The sequence below is a fragment of the Cygnus olor genome, chromosome 5 (assembly GCF_009769625.2).
Source record: "Cygnus olor isolate bCygOlo1 chromosome 5, bCygOlo1.pri.v2, whole genome shotgun sequence".
NCBI classification, from domain to species: domain Eukaryota; kingdom Metazoa; phylum Chordata; class Aves; order Anseriformes; family Anatidae; genus Cygnus; species Cygnus olor.
In genome coordinates, this window is record NC_049173.1 from 59,263,986 (window position 1) to 59,287,938 (window position 23,953).

The following is a 23,953-nucleotide window of genomic DNA, read 5'->3' on the forward strand; positions in this document are numbered from 1 at the left end:
CTTCCCTAGCACACAAGCATGTGTTTTAAGTTTGAAACACTAACTGTAAACAATGCAAATTGTTCAGTTAACTTGTTGCACCTACAATGTTACTGCCATGCTTTTGGTTCTGATACTAGGTTCAGCACTGACTAATCTGTTTCACTGAGGAAGTAACTTCCAACCTGTTAATTCCAGTGCTGTACACATACACTTTCCCAAGGCCTCAGACAGAAATTAATGATACTTCACTGCAAATCACTAGTCAAAATCTGTGGCACTACACATGGGGCTGCATCTGTGCTATACTAACTATCCAAGAGAAGAAAAAACTTTAAGTCTTACACGTCGTATTGCCAATGAAATAAAGCCATGCCATACTACTTGGATTTTACTGAAGACACCAAACATTTAGACCTCTTTGGAGAAGTAATTGCAATTAGGTAATATGTATATATAACCCCCCTTGTCACAGACTAATATTAGAAAAAAATCCATGTCAAACTAAAAATCCTCAGCATTTTCACAATGAAATACAAGTAAAACAATGCATCTTACTGCCCATGCTGAAGAATATGGTAAGTTCTCTTTAATACCACGGCAAATGCATAAAAACTTGCATTGCTGAATAGTATGGCTATATGGTTAATGACTTGTGTGTAAACTGAGTTCAGCACTCTGATTCATCCTTACCTTGGGACTCGGGCACATGCAGACTAATATTTAAAACAGTTCTTCATATTTTTACTAGAATTTCAAATACATCTGTAGCATTTCTTTTTATTTTCTATCGCTATAGTGTTGTATTTTGGTTAAATGGAGTTACCCAAATGGAAGAAGGCACAAGTCTGCTCTAGTGATGAATGTACAATCAGAACAACTCAGCTGAGCAGCAAAAACGACTGCTGAGCCTATGTTTAATCTCCTTAAAGCTTTTCCATATCAGTCAAATATAATGAAAATTTTAAGAAAAGGAGGTGCTAGAACAGCACCAACAGACAAAGGAAGGAGCAGCCTGCAGACTGCAGAACAGGCTGAGACTTCAAGTCTAATCTAAGGTCAAATCAGCAAGAAACTCTTCTTGTCCGTCTCAGCTTTTACTTAGCCTGCACATAAAGAGCTTTAATTTGTAGATGACAAAAAGATAACCACAATCAGAAAATGAAATACAACTTTTACTAGCTGTAAATTAGGCGCTTAGTCTACTCCTTTCCAAAAGTTCTCAGCTGAGAGTGAGGGAGAAACAAGCAGGGAAGAGCAGAGTTTTAATTCCTGAGCAAGAGCTTTAACTGATCAGTTCCTGGCTCCACCTCAATGAGCAAAAGCAGGAGACATGGTAAGTATCACCATAATGTTTGGTATTCTCTGAAAAATCCACCTCATTGTCATTCCCAAATGTAGTCTTATTGGGAAAGTTGACCAACATTACTCTTTACTTCTTAATTTCAGAGAACATGAATGCTAGTAGCGCTAAAGAGAACCGATTAAGTCTCCTGAAGTCAGCCAACTTTGTCACCTGAAAACACTATACACCCTAATCTCAAACCTCACCCAGAAGAGGCAGCAGTAACTACCTGAGAAACTCTTCTAGAACCTCTTCTGGAGAGGAAGGTCAATTGCAGTTGTAAATTATTGTATCACTCTTGAATATTATGTTTAGTATTAGGTCTAACCCTAATACAGCAATTAAAACTGTTCAAGTTCCACACAGAGTAGGAGAGTTTAACGGATATAAAAGTGCAGTATGAGCCACTGGTAGCATCATTCTGAACAAACTTGTCTTAGTGGGAAAGAAAATGCTTTCTTTTTAATTATCCACTTTTACACATTTGTATAATATCATGCTAATCAGTAAGATAACATAAAACATGGCACTACGTAATTGCTGTCGTGGAATAAACTGATAGGGTCTCATTTGTAGGTACGCTGAATTTTTAGCTGATTCTTTTAAATAAGATGTTCCTATCAAGTAATAAAGGAAAGAATGTTTTTATACTTCTACATGATACTTCCCTCCCCCCCCTCCCCTTTTATTTAAACTCCTACTTTTACTACTTTAGGTGATGATTTTTATTAAGGTACACAATGAACTACCCACTTCTTCCCCTCCCAAACAGGCTGGTTAGCATCTGTTTGATTCATATGCTGTGACTTTTTCCTGCTGCTTTCTATCAACCTTAATTGTGAAAAATGGTGCCTTGTTGCCCTTTTGATATTATTTTGGAGATTGACTCAGTCTTAAAGTATCCAGATGCGTACAGTTGTACAAATATCTGTGGAATTAGCTCACTGAGGTCTGGTCCGCAATATTTTTAATTGACTTACGTGTTCTCTGGGAAAAGAAGAATCATAAAAAGTCTTTGCTGTAGCATTCCATTCTTCACTAGGGTCTCCCTGGGGGTCTCGGTGGATACTAGAGGTACTCAAAGTGTCGGCAGCTCTGTTAGAACTGATAGAACCTGATTGACAAAAAGGAAATGGTAACAACTGCAATTTAGTCTCTAGGCACTAATTGTAAAACAACTAAATTTCTGGTTTACCTCTGATCTTAAAAAAAAAAAAAAAAAAGACACACCACTCAAGGATTTTTGTTTTAATTCACCAAACCTCTGTTGCAGACTTTTACTTTTTTATTATTATTATTTTAATTTCACATACTTCTGCATCTACTTTGTCTCTAAAGATGAGGTATGGTTCTATTTTGATTAAAGTTGTTCTGTGTCATTTTCACATATCAAGTTAATGACATGAAAATTGCAATTTATAGAAAACATGTATGTATGCTTAATATTCTAACTGAAGATAACTTTTCTCAAACAGCACATCTTTCAAGACCCACCTTCTGATAATGATAATAAGATACATAATTGCTGCCATCCCGACATCATATTACAGGATGACTTGAAATAAAGACATTCTAAATACAAAGGTGTTTAGACAGACAAAAAATATCTTTTAAATAAGGAGTCTTCTAGTAAATAGATACACCTGGTTTCATGGAATCAGGCTATAGTTATCTACTAAAGGTAAAAAGGAAAGATAATTAGATGAAATGTAGCAGAGTATAAGGCTCCAGTCCTGCGGGGGCTTTATGTACTACCAGCAGACTCTGTTGAAACCACTATCAAACTAGCTGCAGGATGAAAACATACGCGTACTTCCAAAATCACTCATAATGCAAACAGTAGCTGTTTTGTCACTACACAGATGCCTGTCAATTACTGGTATAACAGTAAAATCACTACTTTGCTATAAAAATATATTTTACCTCAAGTTTGTGCAATATAGTTGATTTAAAAAAATTCAGTTTTTTTTTTTTTTTTTGAGAGGGGGGAGGGGAGGATTAACAGGAGCAGGAGCAGAAGCAGGTGGGAAGAGAGGAAAAGGGTTTGGGGTTTGTGTTTGATTTCTTTTTCAGTGTCTTCCTAGGAAGATTCTGACCATTCCCTATTCATTCCTCTACTCAGCATGGCATAGCTGCTCCCTAGAACCAGAATTGTTGCATAAATAGCAGATTTTACATTTTGGTTAGGCCGTAGAAGGAATTCCCTCTGACAGGCTTACAAAATTCCAATGCTCTTCCCATCTGGGAAAATATTTTGAAAAAAATACACAATATATCTTGGAAATTGCAGTGCTAAGTGTACCACAATGATTAATTCTTAGGTGCCCTATCAATAAGATTTTCTACTCTCCAAGAGGTGCAGGATTCAGAGAGGCCAGCAAGCAGAAGTAGGGACCTATATAAATTAGGCAGTATGACAAGAGGGAGAGGCAGATCTGGAACACAGCCCAAGATCCTCAGCTGGGAAGTTTGGCCAGAATTAAAGAGGTCTGGTGACTGTACTGGTCACTAGGCAACTCATTTGTGCTATTAGTCATATTCAAATCCCTACTGGCTCCTTTGGATGAACTTGTCAGACTCACTTCTTGGAATTACTCCACTTTGCATACAAAAAGGTGTCTGACAAGAAAAGGAGGAACGATGCATGGAAGAACTTCAAATAGTGCAAGCCCTTCTTCCAGAAAGAACATCACAACAGTGCATTTATTTTCTTGAAACTACTATTGAAATTCACATTAATAAAAATAATGTGCCATCTGAGATTAGGTTACTGCTACCTTGATACTTTTAGTGACAGAGGCTCATCTGAAACTGAACTTCAAATAATTGTGTGTATAGAAATAAACACATGCAAGAGGCCAACTACAGAAACAAAATAACCTATAAACTTGAAATCATAATATGTGAACAATATTAGGAAAACAGACGGATAGTTTTCCATCTCACTGCCACTGGCTGCAAAACTAAGGGGTTGGGTTCCATTCTGTTCATACACTGAAGGGGCGAAGTACAAAACACTACATCAGCAAAACCTGAAATAGATACAAACACCCTACATTGCAGGCCTAGCTCTTTTGGAAAACATCTAAGCAACCAAAACACCATTTTTTCAACAAAAGTAGGGCTTTAACTTGTTCCAGAGGCTAACAGATCATCTGTTTTTTCAAACTTACAGCATATATGCATTAAGTATAGAATCCACATACAAGCTTTATTTTGAGAAAGGAAGGCAGTGCTTAAAATACCTTTTACTCTGTCCAGTTACTGAAGTAGAGGAATATCTACAAACATTTTGAAGTCATTTTACTGTGGATATAGTAATGTTTTTACTACTTTGGTAAGAGATTGAGTTTTAAAATGGCACTTTCAGTAATTAAATACAGGAGTAATCTAGCAACTAATGTTATTGCAAAACAAATCTAAAATATAGTTCTTCCTGCATTTCAGTAACGATGTATAAATGTGGAATAAAATGTTTATTTATATGAAGGCAAAATATTGCTCAGCAAGTAATCATCGAGTGTCAACAACAAAAGATGAAAAACCTCATCGAGAACTCCCAACAGCCTACTGTGATTTACAAAGCTACAGAGAATAATCTTTCACACATTCAGATGGTTCTGAGTGTCCATCTGAATTGAAGATGCACAATAAAGTATATGAATACACACCACATTAGGGTTACAAATGCCTATAAAATTCCGTTTGTCATTGCACCGCTTTTCTTTCACTACGGGAAATAGGAAAAAAAGTTGATTTATTCAATTTATTTAAATTGATTAAATAAAAAAAAAGCTACTTAGCTGCATTTATACTATGAGATTTCTTAGGTTATCTTTCATCTATCAGTTGTTTTTTTTTGTTTTATGTGTTTTTTTTTTGCCACAAAAATGACAACATGTTTTCTAATGCTACACTACTTAAATGCAGGAAAAAAAAACATTTTGGTTATTTTTTTAAAACCTAGTCAATACGTACTTCAAAACATACTTTTTTCTTACCTAGTCCTTTTTTCCTCTTGGCAACATTTTCATTGGGACTTTGACATGGTGCTTTTGAAATAACCTTTCTGTTTTCCACTAGGCATGGTAGTTTCTCTTTCAAAACAGGAGGTTCTTTGGAAGCTGAAGTCCATGTAACTTGACTTCTCATTTGATTTACTCTTGAACAAGAACCAAGGTCTAAAAAATTGAAGTGTACTGGAGTTTTCTCAGCTTTTTTATCTGAAGTTGAAAGATCAAAGGATGACCTTCCACTTACATTTACTAAATTTCCAGATGTTCTCATGGGTAAAGAGCATGATTCTTTCAGGTGACCCTCAGCAAACTTCCTTCCTGGAACTGTACTGTGCAGTGATCCTTTTTTCTCTTTTAACAATGTATTATTTATTGAATTATCATTAATCTCCAGGGAACGTCCATTTTTGATTAACTGTATCTGAATATCATCATTAAGTTTTTCACACAGAAAAAGTTTATCTGTACTAATTCCATCTGTTGGGACTTTATGAACAGTTATTTCAAGATCAGCAGCCTTTACTGGAGATACAGCTTCAGCATTCAGAGTGCATGTATTTGTATCACCTCCTGATTGCTCAGTACTGCCTTGTTCAGTTTGTTTGCTGTGCCTGTCATCCACATTTATTCCTTTATCTACTTTTTCAGGGCATAAATTTGAAGTACCTGAAACAGGCATATTACTACTGTGTTCTTTTGCAGCAGCACTGGCACTTGCATTATCACAACAAACAGAGGGTATATTTTGAGCATCAGTGGCTGGAATACCAGTACTCCTTAGTGCACTATTTCTGTTCATGTTTCTGTCTTTGTCATTGTAATTTCTGTCTTCAGCATCTACATGTGTCTGTTTAAAAGGAAATTTATCTCTACGTAAACCACTCACCTTTAACAAGTTTTTTTCTGTTCTATGTAATCTGTTACCTACATAATTATCACTGTCCAGCAAGCTACATTTCTGGTATTCTGTCTGAGAATTCTCCTTAGCATAAGGAAGGATGCCAAAATTGAATTCTTTTTCTTGATGATTATCAGTCATTCTCTCACACACAACATTCTTCTCAATGCAGATAACTGCTTCAGACTCTTTTTCAGATGCTTCAGGCATAAGGGCACTGTTGTGCTCTATAGTATTTGATTGTTTGTCTGCCTCAGTACAAATTGATTCATGTGTAGTGTTACACAATTCTTGCTTACTAGAATTGGTGCCTTGACTTGCATTTTTCTCATAGAAAACTGTGTCAGTGCTGTCTAAAAATACCTGTCTTGTTTCTGTGTGGCATGCTGCCACTGGATCAGTGCTGTCCTGTAGCTTTTGTTCTAATTTTGCATTGCTTTTCTCCAGTAACATTCTATGTGTAGTTCCTAGATTTTCTGCTTCTTTGCACTCAGTGACACGTATTTCCGAGGTCCGTCCTTGGGTAATTAAATCAGTATCTGTGCAGAGGGTATTCCTGGGAGAAACCTCCCTTTGCTTTTCTTCATAATGGCTAGCAACATTAATTTCATCCTTAAAACTGTTTTCAAGAACTTGTAAATCTGTTAAAGTGTATTCTCTAGTTAGCAATAGATGACAAAGAGGTTAAATAAAGCATTGTTTTCACAGTTTAAAGCTTCCAAAATATAGATTCAAGATTAGTATCAATACAGATTTTTCTTACATTAGAGCAATATTTTAATACACATACAAAAAAAGCAAAAAATTACTGAAGATAAATATTATTGTAATTTCCAAAATATTTATAGCCTGTTCAAACAGAAAATATATTAACATTCCATATAGTTTAGTCATGGATTATATTGAATATATATTGAAATATTTCCCAGTTGGTATTTGCCAGCCTTGTTGAAAGGGGTCTTCATTATGAAACTATAACACACTTAATCAACCCATGTGTATCTAACAAAGTTTGTCAGTGGTCTACTACTGCGACTATTTGTCTTTGTATTTTGGAAGTGGCATTTCTAGCTAATAAAAATCAAAACAGAAGTCAAACCCAATTAAGCAACTATGTTCATACCAAAAGCAATCTGCTACAACTTGATGGCAGTGAGCCAGTGAGGAATAACTAAAGCATTTCCATATCCATAGAAAGGTGTTTTCTGAAAAATACGCTTGGATGCTACGAGCAGTGATCCTTTAAAGCAATAATTTTACAGGCAATAATCTTTTAAATTTCCACTTATCTTTGTTACAATTTTAGAAACGAAGCATTAAAGACTTAAGTACATTTTCTTTAGGCTTCAAAAAATTACTTAGTGGAGTTATAAAGTACTTTGTATAGGAAAGTATTGTGTGTGTATTAAAGTATTATTCCCCATGAACAGACCTTCACTGTCATGTGCAGTGCAAGCACTCTTGTGCCCATTTTCATTGTTTTATGGGAAAGGGGAAGTTTTTCCTTGTTTTTGCTTTCACACACTTCTAAATACATAGTTCTTCTTAACCCTTACTCACTTCTTAACTGGCATACAGGAGAAGGTATTGCAACAGCTTGAGGAGTGACAATACACAGATCTTACTTTATGTCCCAGGGCAGCCACCAGAAGTACTGTACTTTCATTCAGAGCCTTGTGAATTTATCACAGATTAGCATTAACTAACAACCAAGAATTTAACTGTTGTTAGTAGAAAAAATATTTGATTCAATCAATTCATTCAACAATATTACTTATCTCTACTATCCGCGTAATCTTATTACTTTGTTCTATCTGTAATTCCTCAATGTTTAAGGAGTTTTTTACTTCAATTTCATCTTCACGTCCAAGAATACTGTCTTTTCTTAGTATAGATTGCATTCTCTCCTTTTCCTTCTGAGTAGTCTGCATTTCACTGTATTTTGATGGTTCTTGACCACTCTAGCATAAGGGGGAAAAAATTATACATAGTTTAATAAACTACTAGAGTCTCTGATTAAATTTAAATTCAAGACCTGAATTAGTCTTTACTATTCTGATGAAAGCCAAAGACCATTCTCCTGAAATACACAAAGTTAATGTAAATGGGAAGGAAAAAAAAAAAAAAAAAACAGGTCAGCACCCTAGAAGGGCAGGAAAGAAATTAGGTCCTACTATATTACAGTCCACAGGAAAAAAAAAATTTACACTGATTAACAGAGTTTTTCAGAGGAAGGAAGATGTTTTCAGCATCTACTGACTGGATTACTCCCTCTGTCTGCAGGCTAGATCAGTGACCTGCTCAGTAATTACACGTGGAAAAAAACTGCATAATTGCTAATTACACTCAAACACATTCGTACACACATTAACACTTTTTTCTTCTTCTAACAAACCACGTGGGATTTTTAACTGTTTCATAGGCAAATATGACTTATGAATTTTCACTTTAATAAACTGCTCATTCCTCATTCCCTCTCAGCTGGATTTTGAACCTCAACAATTGAACTCAACAGGAGTAGAAGCCTGAAAGATGTTAAATTCCATGAAGTTCTGTGACAACTGGAAGCTGAACTGAAGAAACACCCTAAACAAAAAAACCAATCCATCCACTCGCCTAGCCCTCCTCCCTCCCTCCCTCCCTCCACCCTCCACATACACACACACAAAAAAAAAGAAAAAGGGAAAAGACAAGGCATCGTTTATCTGTTCTGTTCTTGACAGCTGAAGGCAGGAGCACATGCTGGCTCAGATAAAAGTTGGTAGCTGTGGGAGGGAGCAGCGGCACTGCTTAGTCCATAAAAGACAAGAGAAGAAGCTGAAGATACTTGGGTGGCTGGAGGTGTTGTAGAAGGAAGGCTGGCATGTGGGAGGGAGTTACAAGAGCTGTGCTTTGCATCGAATCTCTGGGGAGGACAAAGTATATTGTAAAATGTGGGGAGGTGCATAGGCAGTGGTGAAAAATAGGATCATTGCAGTGGTGTGGTAGTAGATGATGTACAACACAAATCTGCAGGAAACAATTTTCTACAGGTCACAGAAACATCTTGATGCTCCCAGCTTTGCTGATTTGGGAAAGGGAGGAGTCATGGCAAATGGAGAGAAACTGAAATCAGTTTTCTTTGCCAAATACTCCACCTTCAATTTGTTTGATTTTTTTTTTCCTCTTTTTGGGTGGGGGTGGGGTAAATCATCTCCCCTGTAAAGACTCTAACTTGAAATCATAAATATTAAATCTTTTTTGTTTTTTAATCTTTTAATTAGTTGGTTCTGCTTCTTGGTTATATGCAGCCTTGGCATCACATTTTAAAGCTTTTTTTTTTCAAATACAAATACTAGAAACTTACTCTTTCTTTCATAAAAGCTATAGTCCTTTCATACCTTACTGCTTCTAAGAGCTGTTTCTTTAGACAGAAACAAAAAACAACCCCACATAACTTCATTTTGTACAGGTATAGAACTACCGCAATATAAACCTACCCCATTTGTTGGTATGGGCTGAACTGTTGAATGGATCTGAAACAAACCTGATAAGATGTTCTTAGAAAGGGAGAAAGACTGCATGATTCCTCTCCAGATTTTCTGAAGGGCTGACTACACCTAGTTTCTGTGAACCTCAAACACCTGTTCATCCTTTCAAAAATAATGTGTAAGATGCCTAAACTACAATGCCTAAATATCAAAACTCCAAATCTGGATTTTATTTCTCTCCCCCTGTAAGTTAGTAAAATACATCTACACAACATACATCTACCTAAGATTACTTTTCCCCTCAACAACATATTTCATGGTATGAAATTCAAAGCTTTCTCAAAACCAGATCTCCCAGCATGTATTACGAGCACAATAATAAAAATAGCCTGCTGCTAGGTGTAGCCCTGTTCTGTAGTGGTACACAACTGCATTACAAGTTATATTTAACTTTACCACGGTTCACATTTAGTTTAACTAAATTGCAATGCATAAGTCAACATAGGTGTAATTATTCAGGTATGAACGTGGCTCTGAAATGAGGTCTGACATCGTACTTTTCCTTAAAAGAAGGTTTTTGCTTAATTGCTGTTCCACAGGTGATTAGTATTAAGTTTACATACATGTGAAATTTCATGCCCCACAAATAATCACAGGGACTTCAGATGGTACTAGGTGTAAAAATAAATACATTTTTATTTTCTTGCAATGCTTCCTTCATCTAAACCATAGCCAACACTATCTAAACATAGCCGACAACGCTGCCCTTTTATGTTGTATGAGACACTACCTCATTACTAACACAAGATGAAATACTACAAATTAGGATGATCAATACGATCTGCTGCATATTCTCTAATTTCTTGGCAGTGTTCCACTGTGGATTTCACTCAGCCTAACCTGTCAAGCTTTTGAAATCTTACGATCATACCACACAAAGCAGTATGGCAATTCACTGTATGCTAGGTAAAGATACATATTTAGATGACACCTCCATTTATTTATTTTTTCCATTTTTAAGCACATGCTTCAAGCTTATCTACCTTCAAACACATGGGATTTTTTTAGTAAGCACAAGTACTGTTTCTCATAAATGGCTAAAAGCATGCTTTGTTTCTACATCTTAAGCATAATTTGTATTTCATTTTAGTTCAGAAAAAATGGTTTTTCAAAGTTACACAACTCCATCCTATAATTCTACATTATACCTTGTAGAATTCATAGTTATTGCATGATGAGTACTCATGTCAAGTCTAATTTCCAATGCATTATTAATCACACACCAGATGTGTGTATATGTATGGATGTGTGCTATAAACATAACACACATGTATCATGAAGAAATTCACTTGTTCTTCTAAATCCATTTTTTTTTTTTTAAGTTTGTCATTTTCACTGCCAATTCACAGCCTAGTTCTGAAAAAACAACAACAACAACATCAGTAAGTTTTTACCCGGTGTCTTCCTAACACTGAAAGCAAAAATCATAGATACTCAAAATGAGTTTTCCCTTCTGTGAAGGATAAACCATTATCTGAACCTGCTGACTTCTCATACATGCCCTGAATATAGAACTGAACGTAGACTTGGCTCACGCAGCAACACGAGCTAAATTCATTTCAAGCTGCACTGCGTAAACCAGCCATCTACCTCCTGTGTAACTTGTATAGCTCACTATGCCTTTGATTCTTAAACTGAAGAAGCAAAATAAAGGCTGTTTGTTTGAACTAAAATTAAAGGCCTTAGATTATCTATTTGTTGATAAGACGAAAATTCTGATCTGTCCCATGTTACATAGGCTGAAATTTGTTCCTCTGAGTAGAAGTCAATTTGAACTTCCACAATTACAGGGAACTTGCATGCATGTAAAGGGGCAGTGGATCTACACATAGCATTTGAAAAGCACCTATGCAAAATACATTTGTGAAATATGATTTAGGAAAGATAGATAGCAATTATCTTAAATAATGTAATGCATATATTTACTAAAGTAATGAACATCCCAAGTTTCTGTGGTAAAAGTGTCCTCTAGAAGAAAGGGAAACTTTTTCTGGGTACAGTAAATTTTAATGGGGTCTTGGATCATTGGCTACATCAGAGAAATTTTTAGGCTTAAGTAATGTCAAGGGAAGATCAGTGGACACAAGAGCCAGACTAGAAAAACTGTTATGTCTCTCATTCTCTAAGGTTAATTTATTTATTTTTAGGAAGAAATGCAAAGTACTGCAGCTATTAGATACACTTACCTGCAGACTTTCCACTTGCTCAGCATGCTGGTTTCCCCGAGGAGGAGGATAATCTTCAAGATGTCCTTGAGCCCCCTTAAGCGAATTCAGCTCGTTTTTAATAGTGGCTATCTCTCTTCTCATATTTTCCTCCTATAACAAAGCAGAAAACACACATGCATAAATCTTTTCTGCATGCTCAAATATGAAAAACCGCATGTTACAGCAGTATCAACAACTTAGAAGAAAGTATAGATGCTGAGGAATGCGGAAAATAAGACAATTTTGAAACTTTTCATTCACACCAAGATTTTAAACATATTATCATCTCTTTTTTTGTTTGTTTGTTTAATTTGGGCTTTGTTCATCATTTACTTCAGGTTGTAACTCTCAAAAAGGTAGGATTTGTATTTGTAGCTTTTTTTTCTGCTCAAAGATAAACATGCTAGTCAATATTCATTCTCTATCTACATTTTCAAGGAACTATAACAAGTAATTTGCAAGGAACTACTTCTGTAAATAGCCTCAAGTAACCAACACTTCTTCAGTGAGTATGTAACAATCAAATTTTTCTACTTAGAACAAAAAGTACGGTCAAAAAGACAATCTGTAAAAGAAAAAGAAGGGGGAGTGGGGCAATTTTACAGAAATACCTTTATTTCATTAACAAATATTTTCAGAGCAGTGTGTAATGTTAATGTTATCCATCATGATGCTAGGCTTTAAGAAACTGAAAGTCCAAATTTCTAGTTAGCCACAGTAGAAAGATTTGGGCTGGGGAGGTATCTTCTAAAGAGAAGATAGAAACTTTCCTGAGAAATAAACAGGGCCAATTTTCATGTCTATACAAGAAACTATGGTATAAGCCTCTGCTAGAAATTAGTAAGATGGAATCTTTTCTCCTCAAAGCAGTGAGCATCAGAACAGCGCAGGTATTTTGTAGACTCAAGGCTGCAGTCACATCCATAGTGGCTGCGCTCAAGGAGTTAGGACAACAGGCCTAAGATTTCCCCACAGCCTCGCCAATACAATCAGTCCCTTCAAATCCCTTCTGGCAGTAGATGCTAAGTATGTAGAAATAAAAGACAAAAGAGGCTATTAAACACATGCTGCTAGAATCTAATTTCCACACACAAAACAGACCATGTCTTATTGAAGAAGTATTACTCACTTGTGCATATACACTTATTATTGCACACCATTTTTACAACTAAAATACTTTATTCTTAAATAGTTAGCAATTACTGAAGTATTCTTTAAAAATAATGAAAGCATAGAAAAGATGCCAAATGTTGAAGACAAACTATTCTTTAGGTGTATGCAGAGGTGAATTCACTGAGAGGATATACAGGGTTTTACCTTTTTTAATCTCCTTTCACTCCACAGTCCTTGTTAAATAATTCCTTTCAAATGAGGACTTCCCACTTCAATGCAAGCTTTCAGCATCTCTACCGGATTCAGTCTGAGATTGCTTTTTGCCCACCCCCCAAGTCTGTGGGCATATGGCCCTTCAGAATTACCTTCAGTATGTGCCACTTTAATCAACATACGTTGTTGGTTTTTGTTTGTTTTCCCTCCTTTCCTCACCAGAGGATATAACAGTTTACTACCAATAGTTTTTTCAGGGTACAAGAGTGCAGCCTAGAAGTGCTGGTATTCTCTGAATAAGTTGTGTATAAAATTATTCTGAAAAATATATAAAATTCAATCAGTGTAAGTTAAAAAGCTATATCAGCTTCTACGTCTAGGTAATGGCAATTGTGTAATTCTGGAATATTCTTTAAGTGGACAGCACCTAATACCCTGGGACTCTTGCTTTATAGAACTGCCCTAACCTTTCATAGTACAGAATTCAACGTTTCTTCTAAATCTACCTTTTAAAGATATTCATTTCTAGATGAGTCTGCATTATTAGAAAAGGAATTGGTTGTTTTTGTTCTAGTATTTCTGTAATATTTTCTTGGCTTTTAGGAATTACCTGAAATGCTTGATGGCTATTTCAAAAATCTTTTAATACTATAACATTTAATTTAATAAACCTACATCTTTTTTCCAAGTTCTCAGTGCTTTCTCATGCTCATTCTGAAGATTAAGGAACTTTTCTTCATTTTCCTTTGCCTTCTCCCTTTGCAGCTCATTATCTCTTTCAAGGGTCTGCAATAAAATTAATTATCCAAAAAATAATCAATACCACATTAATGAATTTTGATGTGTTTTATGTTGCTTGGACCTTTGCTTCTAACATGCTGAAAGTGCCATACAGATCAGTGATAATGTGCTATCTCAACAATAATTTTCATAAATTAACAGAAAGGTGCTTATAGTTTAGCTAACAGGAAACAGGGGGAGGTTATGAAAAAAGAAATGGCTATAAAAGGGTATAAAAACACTTGCCATTATTCAGTTTCACTGCATAAGTTTTAATGTGCTGAAAAAGTAATATAAAGTCCAGAGATGAGAAATGTAGCACAATCTAGACCTTAAAGAAAGTACTTAGAGAAAAAACTAGTGTATAGCCAAAGAAAATATTTTTCTGATCACTTTTTCTTCCTAATTTGTTTATTAACCTAGCCTACAAACTGTGTAAGCTTCAAACTCTAAAACAGCTATATAATAAACACTTCATGTTCCAATATCTGATTAACCTTTAATTTATATTACGTCACTGAAACAGAATAAGTGTCCATTAAAATAACAGTAATATAAAGTTTTTATACTATCTTAATTGTACTTGCAACATTTTTTGGTTAAATGTTTCAGCTTTACTGTGCCAAATTAAAGCACTTGTGTAAGTCAACAGTAACTTCTGACACATCTCAGGTACTGTTGGAATTTTTATCCTATCACACTTTTATAGCAAACAATATGAAAGATAAAGGACATACTGCATCCATTACCTACTATATAGATGACACATATATTTGATAATGTAAACATTACTGTATGTAGCTATATGACCAGCTATATATTTATGACTCTGCTGAGCTTTTTTGAAAGTCCACATGAAAAATGTTAAGATATGAGGGCATTACTCTAAAGCAATTCCTTTTTACTTAATCTTTCAACTGAAGGTGGGTCTACTTCTTGATTCACTTACCAACAATTTAAAAATGCTTATTTGAATTAATCTATACTATTAACATAAATATATTTCACAGGTATAACACTAGGAAAATGCAGACTACCTTGCATTTTTACACACAAGAAAAAAGTTATTCATAATAAAGTAATGAATTTTCTCCAACAGACTATGTAATTAAAAGGGTGAGACAATTCAACAATACATTGTCTGTATAATTGCACACAGATGTAGCACCTTTCATGCAGTTCTACAAGCCGGGAGTCTAAGATCTCCTTTCTTTGATAAACCTCCTCTACTTCTCTAAATAAAGGATTCTTTAATCCTTCGAGATAAATGTGGCTCAAATTCAACCTCCTCTGAGGTGGAATGTAACGGTTATTCACAGCACAGCTCTTACGACAAAACAAGCAGTAAATTACAGTACCTGACTGAAAAAAGAAGAGTTGCTGCCTCACCTAAACTTTCCTTGAAAATCTCCACTCCCAAAGCAAACCTTAGCTTTGCCCATTTAGCATAAGAAATCACTAAGATACCTACTCAATATTGGGCCCTCTCAGTTAACCCTATCCTACTGAAATATTTTTGAAATAACAATAGTTTCAAAATAAACTGTCCAAAGTACTTTCTTATAATCATCACAGACATAATTAGAAGCAGTATGGACATCAGAATAACACCTGTAGGTGTAGGGTTAACATTAACTAACTGTAAACACTTAAAATCCTGAAGATCCTTTGTAGAAATATCAACAGATAAAGTGCATCTTCTGAAAATAAACATAGCATCCTCATCATCTCAATAATACAGTGTTGTTACAGCACTGAAGCTTGAAATTTATGGAGATAGGTGTGCAGTACAAAATAAAGCCAAATCCATTATAAATACATAAATCAATCAATCAATATAATAAGAATATTCTTGCTTTGGAGACCAAGAAGAGGAAGTTTCCTGATTTTGAGGGATACTGAGTGAAAGTATTTGGTAATTAGAATGCTAATTAATCCTGAAAAAATGAGAGACGTCGTAACGACCGGTGGATGGATCCTTACTGCACGTACATATTGCCCCAGCACTTTTGCAAAGCTGAACTTGCCTATGCCAGAGTCAGCATGATCATCTTAGTTAAGTCCACACTGGGTTTACACGTGGCTTGTGGAATTAGTGGAACTGAAAGTTACGTATGTATTAGTCCTGTGATTCAAGAACATATATCATCAAAAGACCTTCGCACCACCCCTTCCTAGACAAGACTCTGTTTGCTTTCTGTTTGGTTGCAAACAAGACTAACAGAAGCAAGTCCATCTCAGGTAGGTACATCTCCTTTGATAATATCTTACACAAATAGAACACAGTTGTCTCTGTGTTGAGATACAGTTTGCAGTATAAGCTTTCTTCTTCCATTTGACCAAATAATCTATTATTTAGATAGGAAGAAATATCAGCTGCCTATTTATTCCAGGCTATATAAAGAAGAAATCTTGGGAGTAGCTGATGAATAGAATAATGTATGTTAAAAACAACTGTATAGAGAGGAATACCTGAATTCCTTGCATTCTCATATATTCTGTCATTCACTAAGGAACTTTAGCTTGCTTTTCTGAACTCTTAGACACTTTTGTATCCTAGCACTGTGTATCCACAGATAAATGAAAAAGGCCGATATGATCTTACTTGACTGTTACTTTGCAAGTATTCAGTCATCTCAAGCCCAAAAACTAAGTAGAATTATTTTTCTGTGAGTAAAAGAAAAAAAATTTCCATAGTACTGTACAATGACTCAAAGGTTCATAAATATGACAGGAATGTAGGATAGAGCATAGGAATAAAATGTGACTTTCACAACCTACTCATCATATTAAGATTCTAGAATCAGTAAAAACAAAAGCAACAGCTCTCAAATCAACAGAAAAGTGGGTAGAGCATTCAAGTTGTATAGTAAGCTCCGTATTTATAAGTTCCATTTCTTGCTTTGAAAATGACAAGGCAAAATAAGCAGCTAACATCCTGTCTCAAACCGTCAGCAAAATGAGTAGCTGTGAAAATCAACAATATTTTATGACGACTGTTTAAATGGAGACATATTTTTGAAAAAATCAAAATAATCCCCAAAGTTCATCTGGAAAGAACCAGAACACGTGAGATTCACTTGAGATTCCTCAAGGGTCCCTCTATTATGAAAATCATCATTGGTAAGGTTACAAACCAGTTATCTCAAGCCTCTGCTTTTCTTTGCAAATTCATTTTAATCAGCTTAAAATAAAATGCACATTACCTTCTCAGTAACAAAAAAAAGTGTCATATGAATAGCAACTAACCCAGCTATTTCACTGTTTCTGCTGATAAGCCAACATATAAACAACAGTTTACTAAAAAGCATGCTACTTTTAACAGCTCGATGCCTGTAGAATTGCCTCGATTGATCGTGGTCAAAAGTTTAAAGTGTGCCAAGAAAACTAACCTAACACTAACCTTTCAGTAACCTTAAACTGTGCCTTGTCATGTTTAAATCTTTTAGTAAAGCAAATTATATGAAAAAGGAATTGGAGAATGCTGAAGATTCATAATGAACTAGTGGGACTGTTCTCCAGGCTGAGAAGCATCTCTTCTTGGTTCTAGAGCACTCAGATCAAAGAATTTGAAGTCATGAAAATCCAACACTCTGGACTAAATGCAGGAACCTAGACTTATCTTTAACTTTACTTGTTCAGTCAAAATGCAAAATTCACATACTTATGTTGTGGCAGAAGGCAAACTTCTTACATCTATAAAAAGACAAGGTTAAGACTTACATGAAGTAAATCTAATTTCAATTTAGCATTAGAAACGTTTACTTAGAAACAGAAGTATACATGCACATAGAAAGCTTAATTTGAAACTGAGATGCTAGTTCAAAACCTTTGCCTCAAAGGCCAAGTAAAGAATAGAATAATTGTAATTATATCAATAAATACAGTGGATAATTAATAATTATCCCATTAATAGTTGTAGCTGAACTCAACATGGAATATCTGAACAGAAGAGATAATGACCTTAATCTTCAGTGCATTGTTAGCCAGTCTGACTGGTAGTATAATTTAGAATCTAAACTGTTAAGAATTTTATTTATTTTATTTACAATCTCAAAGAAAAACACTGCAATCCCATGACTACTTACCACCCTTAGCATAAATATGACAGACAACACAATAAGAAATGACTAAGGAATATTCTTGGTTAGGCTCTTTGCTCTAACAAAACTGAGGACAAGCTATGGCTCTGAAGTTCTGAAATTTGAAGTACTTTTCAGGAACAAGAAATTTATACCTACATAAAAATGAATTAAAAGAAACAAGTTATAAAATCATTTGATTTCAAAATACTTGAAAGCAACCTTAGAAACATTCTGGTTTTACCCTCCAGAAATAGTTGATTGGAGTGGCAACCATGATTTACTTTAGGGGGAGAATTCAAAGAGGGAAACCATAGACTGCATTTCAAGGTTCATGCTGACAGTTAAGGAGCTGAGGGAGCAATGGAAGTGAGGTCAAAAGTTCTGAAAAGCACACAGATGTCTTTAACAGCCCTAGACTTAAAAAATACATAACAGATAGTAGCAGCTTGTCTAATCAAGAAAAATCTGACCTGATATTCTTCTTTCAGTGCATTTAATTCACTTTCCATTCTAATATTCGTTTGGGTTATTCGCTGAAGCAGCTCCTGCACACTTTGTAGAGAGCTGAGAATTTCCTTGTTAATACAAACAAATCAGGATATATTGAATTACATTTTGTTTCTGAAGTTTAAACATTAGTTAATTTATGTCTGAGATTCAGCATTTTTTTTCTGTCAGTGGTATACAAAATAATGTATGTTAGAATGTATTTCCTATTACAACCAACATCAACATTTGGGAAGGGCTTGTAGGAAGAATCAGACCTCCTCTAGGCTCTTTCAGCCTTTTTGCTGGGAGAATATAATAGACTACTCTTTATCAGAGATTTTTTCTTATAATTAAAATGAACAATGCACTGATATTTTTAAAATAATTCAGTGCAAATCAGAACAATGTGCATCAAATCTTACCCCTCTGTGAGTTCAATTAATCTAGCAGAATAATTTTATGGTACCATATTACAGTTCGGGAAAATAATGGAAAATCCAGAGAAATTATGAAAGACGAGTAATCACTTTCATTAATGAATCACCATTACATGACATTATTCTGAATCTCAAATTAAATCCTAATAGATTGGAACTAACACACATTAGCTTTGCACCATATAGTGCCATGATGCATGTGCATCAAATTTTGCTGTCACAATCTGATTTTTTGAGGTGCCTTCATCAATTGTCTTATAAAGGGTAAACTATTTACAATTAACAACTAATCTTATACATTTTTTTTTCTTTTGGAAAACTTTAGGGCCAAGTTCTCAGCTTCATATTGATTGGCCTCAGTGACTCCAACAAGACTCTTCCAATCATTATAACATGGGGTTCATTGTCTGTCTGTAACCCATTAAGCATTCACTACTATGAGGGAATAATAATCCCAGTTTAAATTCCATGTGAGATGATGCTACATGAACTTTGCACTGAGTTGTACTAATGAACACTACAGTCTTGACATTCAATTAACACTTTCTTTCAGTGTTCAGACTAAACCAAAGAATCATTACAAGTAACGTGGCTTGGGTCTGTTATTTCTATTACAAATGTGGACTGTTGCAATTATTCCTTCTCTATTTTAAACCTAGATGTCAAAAGTGAAAGACTAGCATGTTAATTCATTGCAGTAACTTATTTTCAAATGGTCCAAGTTGGTCAAATACAAAGTTGGGGTATCAAAATTTCAGCTGTCTTGCAGGAAAATATCATTTTTTTTAGAAGGACACTGTTCATGACAAAAATCTTCAAGACAGACAGAACTGATATGACTAAATGACTATAGACAATATTGCTACCTCAAGAAGAGTAAATTATAAGAAAACAGCCATCCAATGAGTTAAGGTGGTGTAGATTTACAATCCATTGGTGCTACCATTCACTATGCTGCAGATGAAAATATGGATGGAATGGAGACAGTAGAAGTCATTTTACATTAAACAATTTGAAAGATTTCCAAAGATTCAAAAGACACAGGGAATGATCTAGCTAAGCCACTCCCTACTTTTTAAAGACCGGAACAGCAGTTACCAAAAAAAAAGGCCTGATCTGCACAGCAAAAGACATGCGTTTCATAAGATAGTCTTAAATGTACCCCATTACTTCAAAATATATCGAGAAACATATTACAAAAAAGTATTTTTATTTACTGACAAATAACTTTCAAACTTATCTGTTTTGGTCCTATCATATACACAGATACAGCTAGCTGCTAAAAGCCTTTTTTTTTTTTTGACCTTACAATTTTTCATGCATGTAAACTCATGCAGAGAAATATTTTTAACACTGAAGTTTAATTTATTCTTGGTTCATTTTTACATCTAGTAAACAGAACCACAGGAACATGGAATGGCTTGTCCAGGTCAGTAGCACGGTTGTCTGTGTCTTTTGTATCAAGTACAGTGTTCACTCAACTAGACGAGATTGCTTCTCTGCATACAATTCAGTGTAATTTAGATAAATTTAGGTAATATATTCAGTCCAAGTCCAATAGCCACTGAAACCAACATTTTCAGTTAATCCAGATAGTGAATTACTAGCTCTCTAATAAGAAAATCCAGATCTTCTAGCCCAAATTCATGGAGGAAACATGAAGTTAATCTCTATATTAGAGCCACCCCCCACCAGAGATTTATACAAAGAAGAGCCATATATTATGAACAACCACCAAAAATAAATAAACAAACAAAACAACCTAACAATTCACACAGAACAAAAATAGAGAAATACAGGCAATACCAGTCTTACTCTTTAATAACACAGTATGAGCATATGAATTTGGCTACAAGCACCTCCACAGCAATGTTTTTAATGCATTCAGAGCTGTTGGAGTAATTAAGACTGAGTATATCTCTAGTTTTTTTCTATGTTTATTGGCAAGTATGTTAAAAAAGTCAATTCAAAATGCAAACTTTTAAAAATTGTAAGAGTACTGCTGGATTATCCTTTAACGAGTGCTCAGTGAGAATACAAGCAAGCTACTGCTTTTGTCCTTCCCTCAGAACAAGGTTAACATTTCTCCAATGTGTTCGCTTAATGAGCTGCAGAATGAGAATTTTGTAACTGTATAAGAAAAAAGCCTTTTTTATGTTTAATATTTGCAAAGCAGTACGTTATGATATTATTACAGGAAACAACTTTTGTGCCACATGTTTGTTACTTGACTCCATGTATCTGGCTTGAATAACAGGATTTGCCCAGGAACAGAGCAAATAACTAAGTTTGAGATAGAAGATAATCCTATCATCACCTATGTATAGGTGTGGCTTAATATTCTCAAAGTATATGTTCCAGCAAGCACAGTAACAAGAATATTATGCAAACCTCATTGCTTACTTGGACTAAACAGATATACACATTATTTTAATGGGTGTACCAAATTTCTCCAATTTGAACTCCAAGATAGAAGTTAAGACCTGGAACAAGGTGTCAAAGAATGTATTTCATTTTGCTAATTCATCTTCTAAAATTGAGGAGTAAAATCCCACTTGTGCTATTAATGAAATACTTCAGAAAAGTAAACAAGTGAATTTATTTTTTTTAATAGCTTAGTAGGATCATTTAAGAATCTTAAATATATAGCACCTATATTCTTAAGTAATTTTGAATAACAATGTTATTTTAACAACTCACCAGCTTTTCTCCTTTAATTTGAGTGTTTTCTTCTTTAACTTTTTTACTAACTGCTTCCTCCTTAAAAAAAGGAAAAAAAGGAACATGAAGTACTATAAAAGGTATTTAAAATTACTGTATATATATATATATTTAGTAATATTGTATTAATGGGGTATTGTGAATCATCATGAGGCTATTTAAAAAACTGTATTATATTGCAATGTCTAAATTTTTATTTATTTATAAATTTGTACTTCTATTCACAGTGTATTTACTTCCCTAGAAAAGGAAGTTCTGGAAATAATTTAGGTACACAGTATATGCAGATAGTAGAAAGGAATCACTGAGATGTATGCGTCACAGAGATCCTTGCCATGATGTTTTATAAATGAAAAACAGAACACATTAACCAAAAATTTAATTTGTTTAAACTCCAAAATACCATTCTGATTTTTTGTTGCAGTTCTTGAAACTGTTTTTCCCGTGCTGCAAGATTGATGTTTTCTTCTCCCACCCTGTACTGAGATGTGACCTTGGACCTTATCAAGTCTGTAGTTACTTTCTTCAGTTCCTTAACACAGGAAACACATATAAATAGTTCATCCAGTATAGGCATTGCAATTCAAAACAAAGACAAATCTTTTAAACTATCCTAAGTCATGCCCTACTTTTAAATAATGTATCGAAACAGAAGAATAAATTAAATTGAGGAACCGAAATTTCTAAGACTGACTTCCTAAACTTTGAACTTGTCAAATGTGGCTGAAAGTTTATTTTCATATGTAAAATGTTATTGTGCTAATAATATTACTGTTTGAAGCATTTCTGATACTTCCATATTCTGATACTTTCTCTTCCTAGAAGTATACTAGAAGTGAGCATTGAGTTGATATTGGTAAAGCCTCTTACACTGAAATATACAATAGGAATAAAGTGCCTATTATAACTACTATGTTCCTGGGAATCAGGAGGGGAAAAAAAAAATAAAAGGAAGAACAGTGACTATCTGGTAAAAACAGGAACTGGCTATAAATTTGGAGGATCTTTGCTTTTCCTGAAACATTAATTACTTAATCTCAGGAGAATGCTAAATTAATTTTATATTAGAAACTTCTACAACATGATTTTCCATCTAAAATATGCGTTTGATTTTATAGTCTTTATAATCTTTTAAATATCCTGCTTTTTGGGGGGGGGGGGTGCTATCTGTTTTCCAACCAGTTTATTCCAAGCTCCTAGTGAAGCAAATAAACAGCAAATGCTTTGATCTCATTAAATTACAACTTATAGTTCCTGGAGTCATAAATATTGTGCCCTATTCTCCCCCACCCCTCCCATTCTGGTACAAGGTAGTCTGTTTAATATCGCTCTCTCCTTGAGCGCTCTGACGTTTACTCAGACAAATAGCAGAGGTTATGAATGCTGTTCACAGATAGTATCAAGAATTCTTCATGATGCCATAGTGGTGAACCAAGCATTCAGAATGGTAATAGTTTTATCTAACAACTAAGTTTGGTCTGTTTAACTTTTCTTCACAAAACTGGAATTCCATCTTATCACAGACCAATGGTTTAACTGTTCTGGACAAAATCATATAACAGTACCAAAAGAAAGGGAAGATTATGTAGCTGAAATTCACGAAGTTACAAGGAAAATACAAGTACAGATACTACTTTTAAATAAATCATTTTGTTTGCTAGAGGCTTTATTTCTCATGTATTTTAGCCATAAATAAATCTAAAGTGATCTAGCTAGGACTAAGTGTAATTGCAGTATCAATTATAAAACTCAAAGACAACAATGCTTTAGAAATGTGATATTCTGTAATCTAGGAAGAACCATCTTTGCAATGAAAACATCTTTTAGTTGTACTATTTTTACTAGAAGGCTCTAATAAAATATGCAAGCAGAAATCTTGCATTTAAGAAGCAGAAGGTGGTGTGAGCAGTTTTTCACTCTGTAAATGTGAAAAGGTGCACTGCACTAGTCTTTTACAGAGAATTAGTTTATTGGTACATAGGTTGTGTGCTACACAAGCAGGTGCAAAATCCTGCCATGGATCTCATGTACGTTTCGCCAAATTCAGAGTATATTGTGTACAGAAGTGTCTCACTATTTATTTTGTTGGGGAAAAGAACAAGCCATACTAAGTAAATTATGCACTTGAAGTAAAAAAGGA

At 34.6% G+C, this 23,953-nt stretch overlaps 1 protein-coding gene across 1 annotated transcript in view; it reads right to left on the bottom strand.

The window, feature by feature from the left end:
• The window catches only part of CCDC73 (coiled-coil domain containing 73), a 94,661-nt gene that overhangs the window by 2,139 nt on the left and 68,569 nt on the right, over nt 1–23,953 (bottom strand). The window contains exons 11-17 of the mRNA XM_040558741.1: nt 22,217–22,345; nt 21,793–21,852; nt 13,977–14,087; nt 11,955–12,086; nt 8,043–8,199; nt 5,326–6,879; nt 2,305–2,438 (exon numbers count right to left, since the gene is read on the bottom strand). Coding sequence (XP_040414675.1) covers nt 2,305–2,438; nt 5,326–6,879; nt 8,043–8,199; nt 11,955–12,086; nt 13,977–14,087; nt 21,793–21,852; nt 22,217–22,345 — 2,277 coding nt within the window. The remainder of the gene's footprint in view (nt 1–2,304; nt 2,439–5,325; nt 6,880–8,042; nt 8,200–11,954; nt 12,087–13,976; nt 14,088–21,792; nt 21,853–22,216; nt 22,346–23,953) is intronic.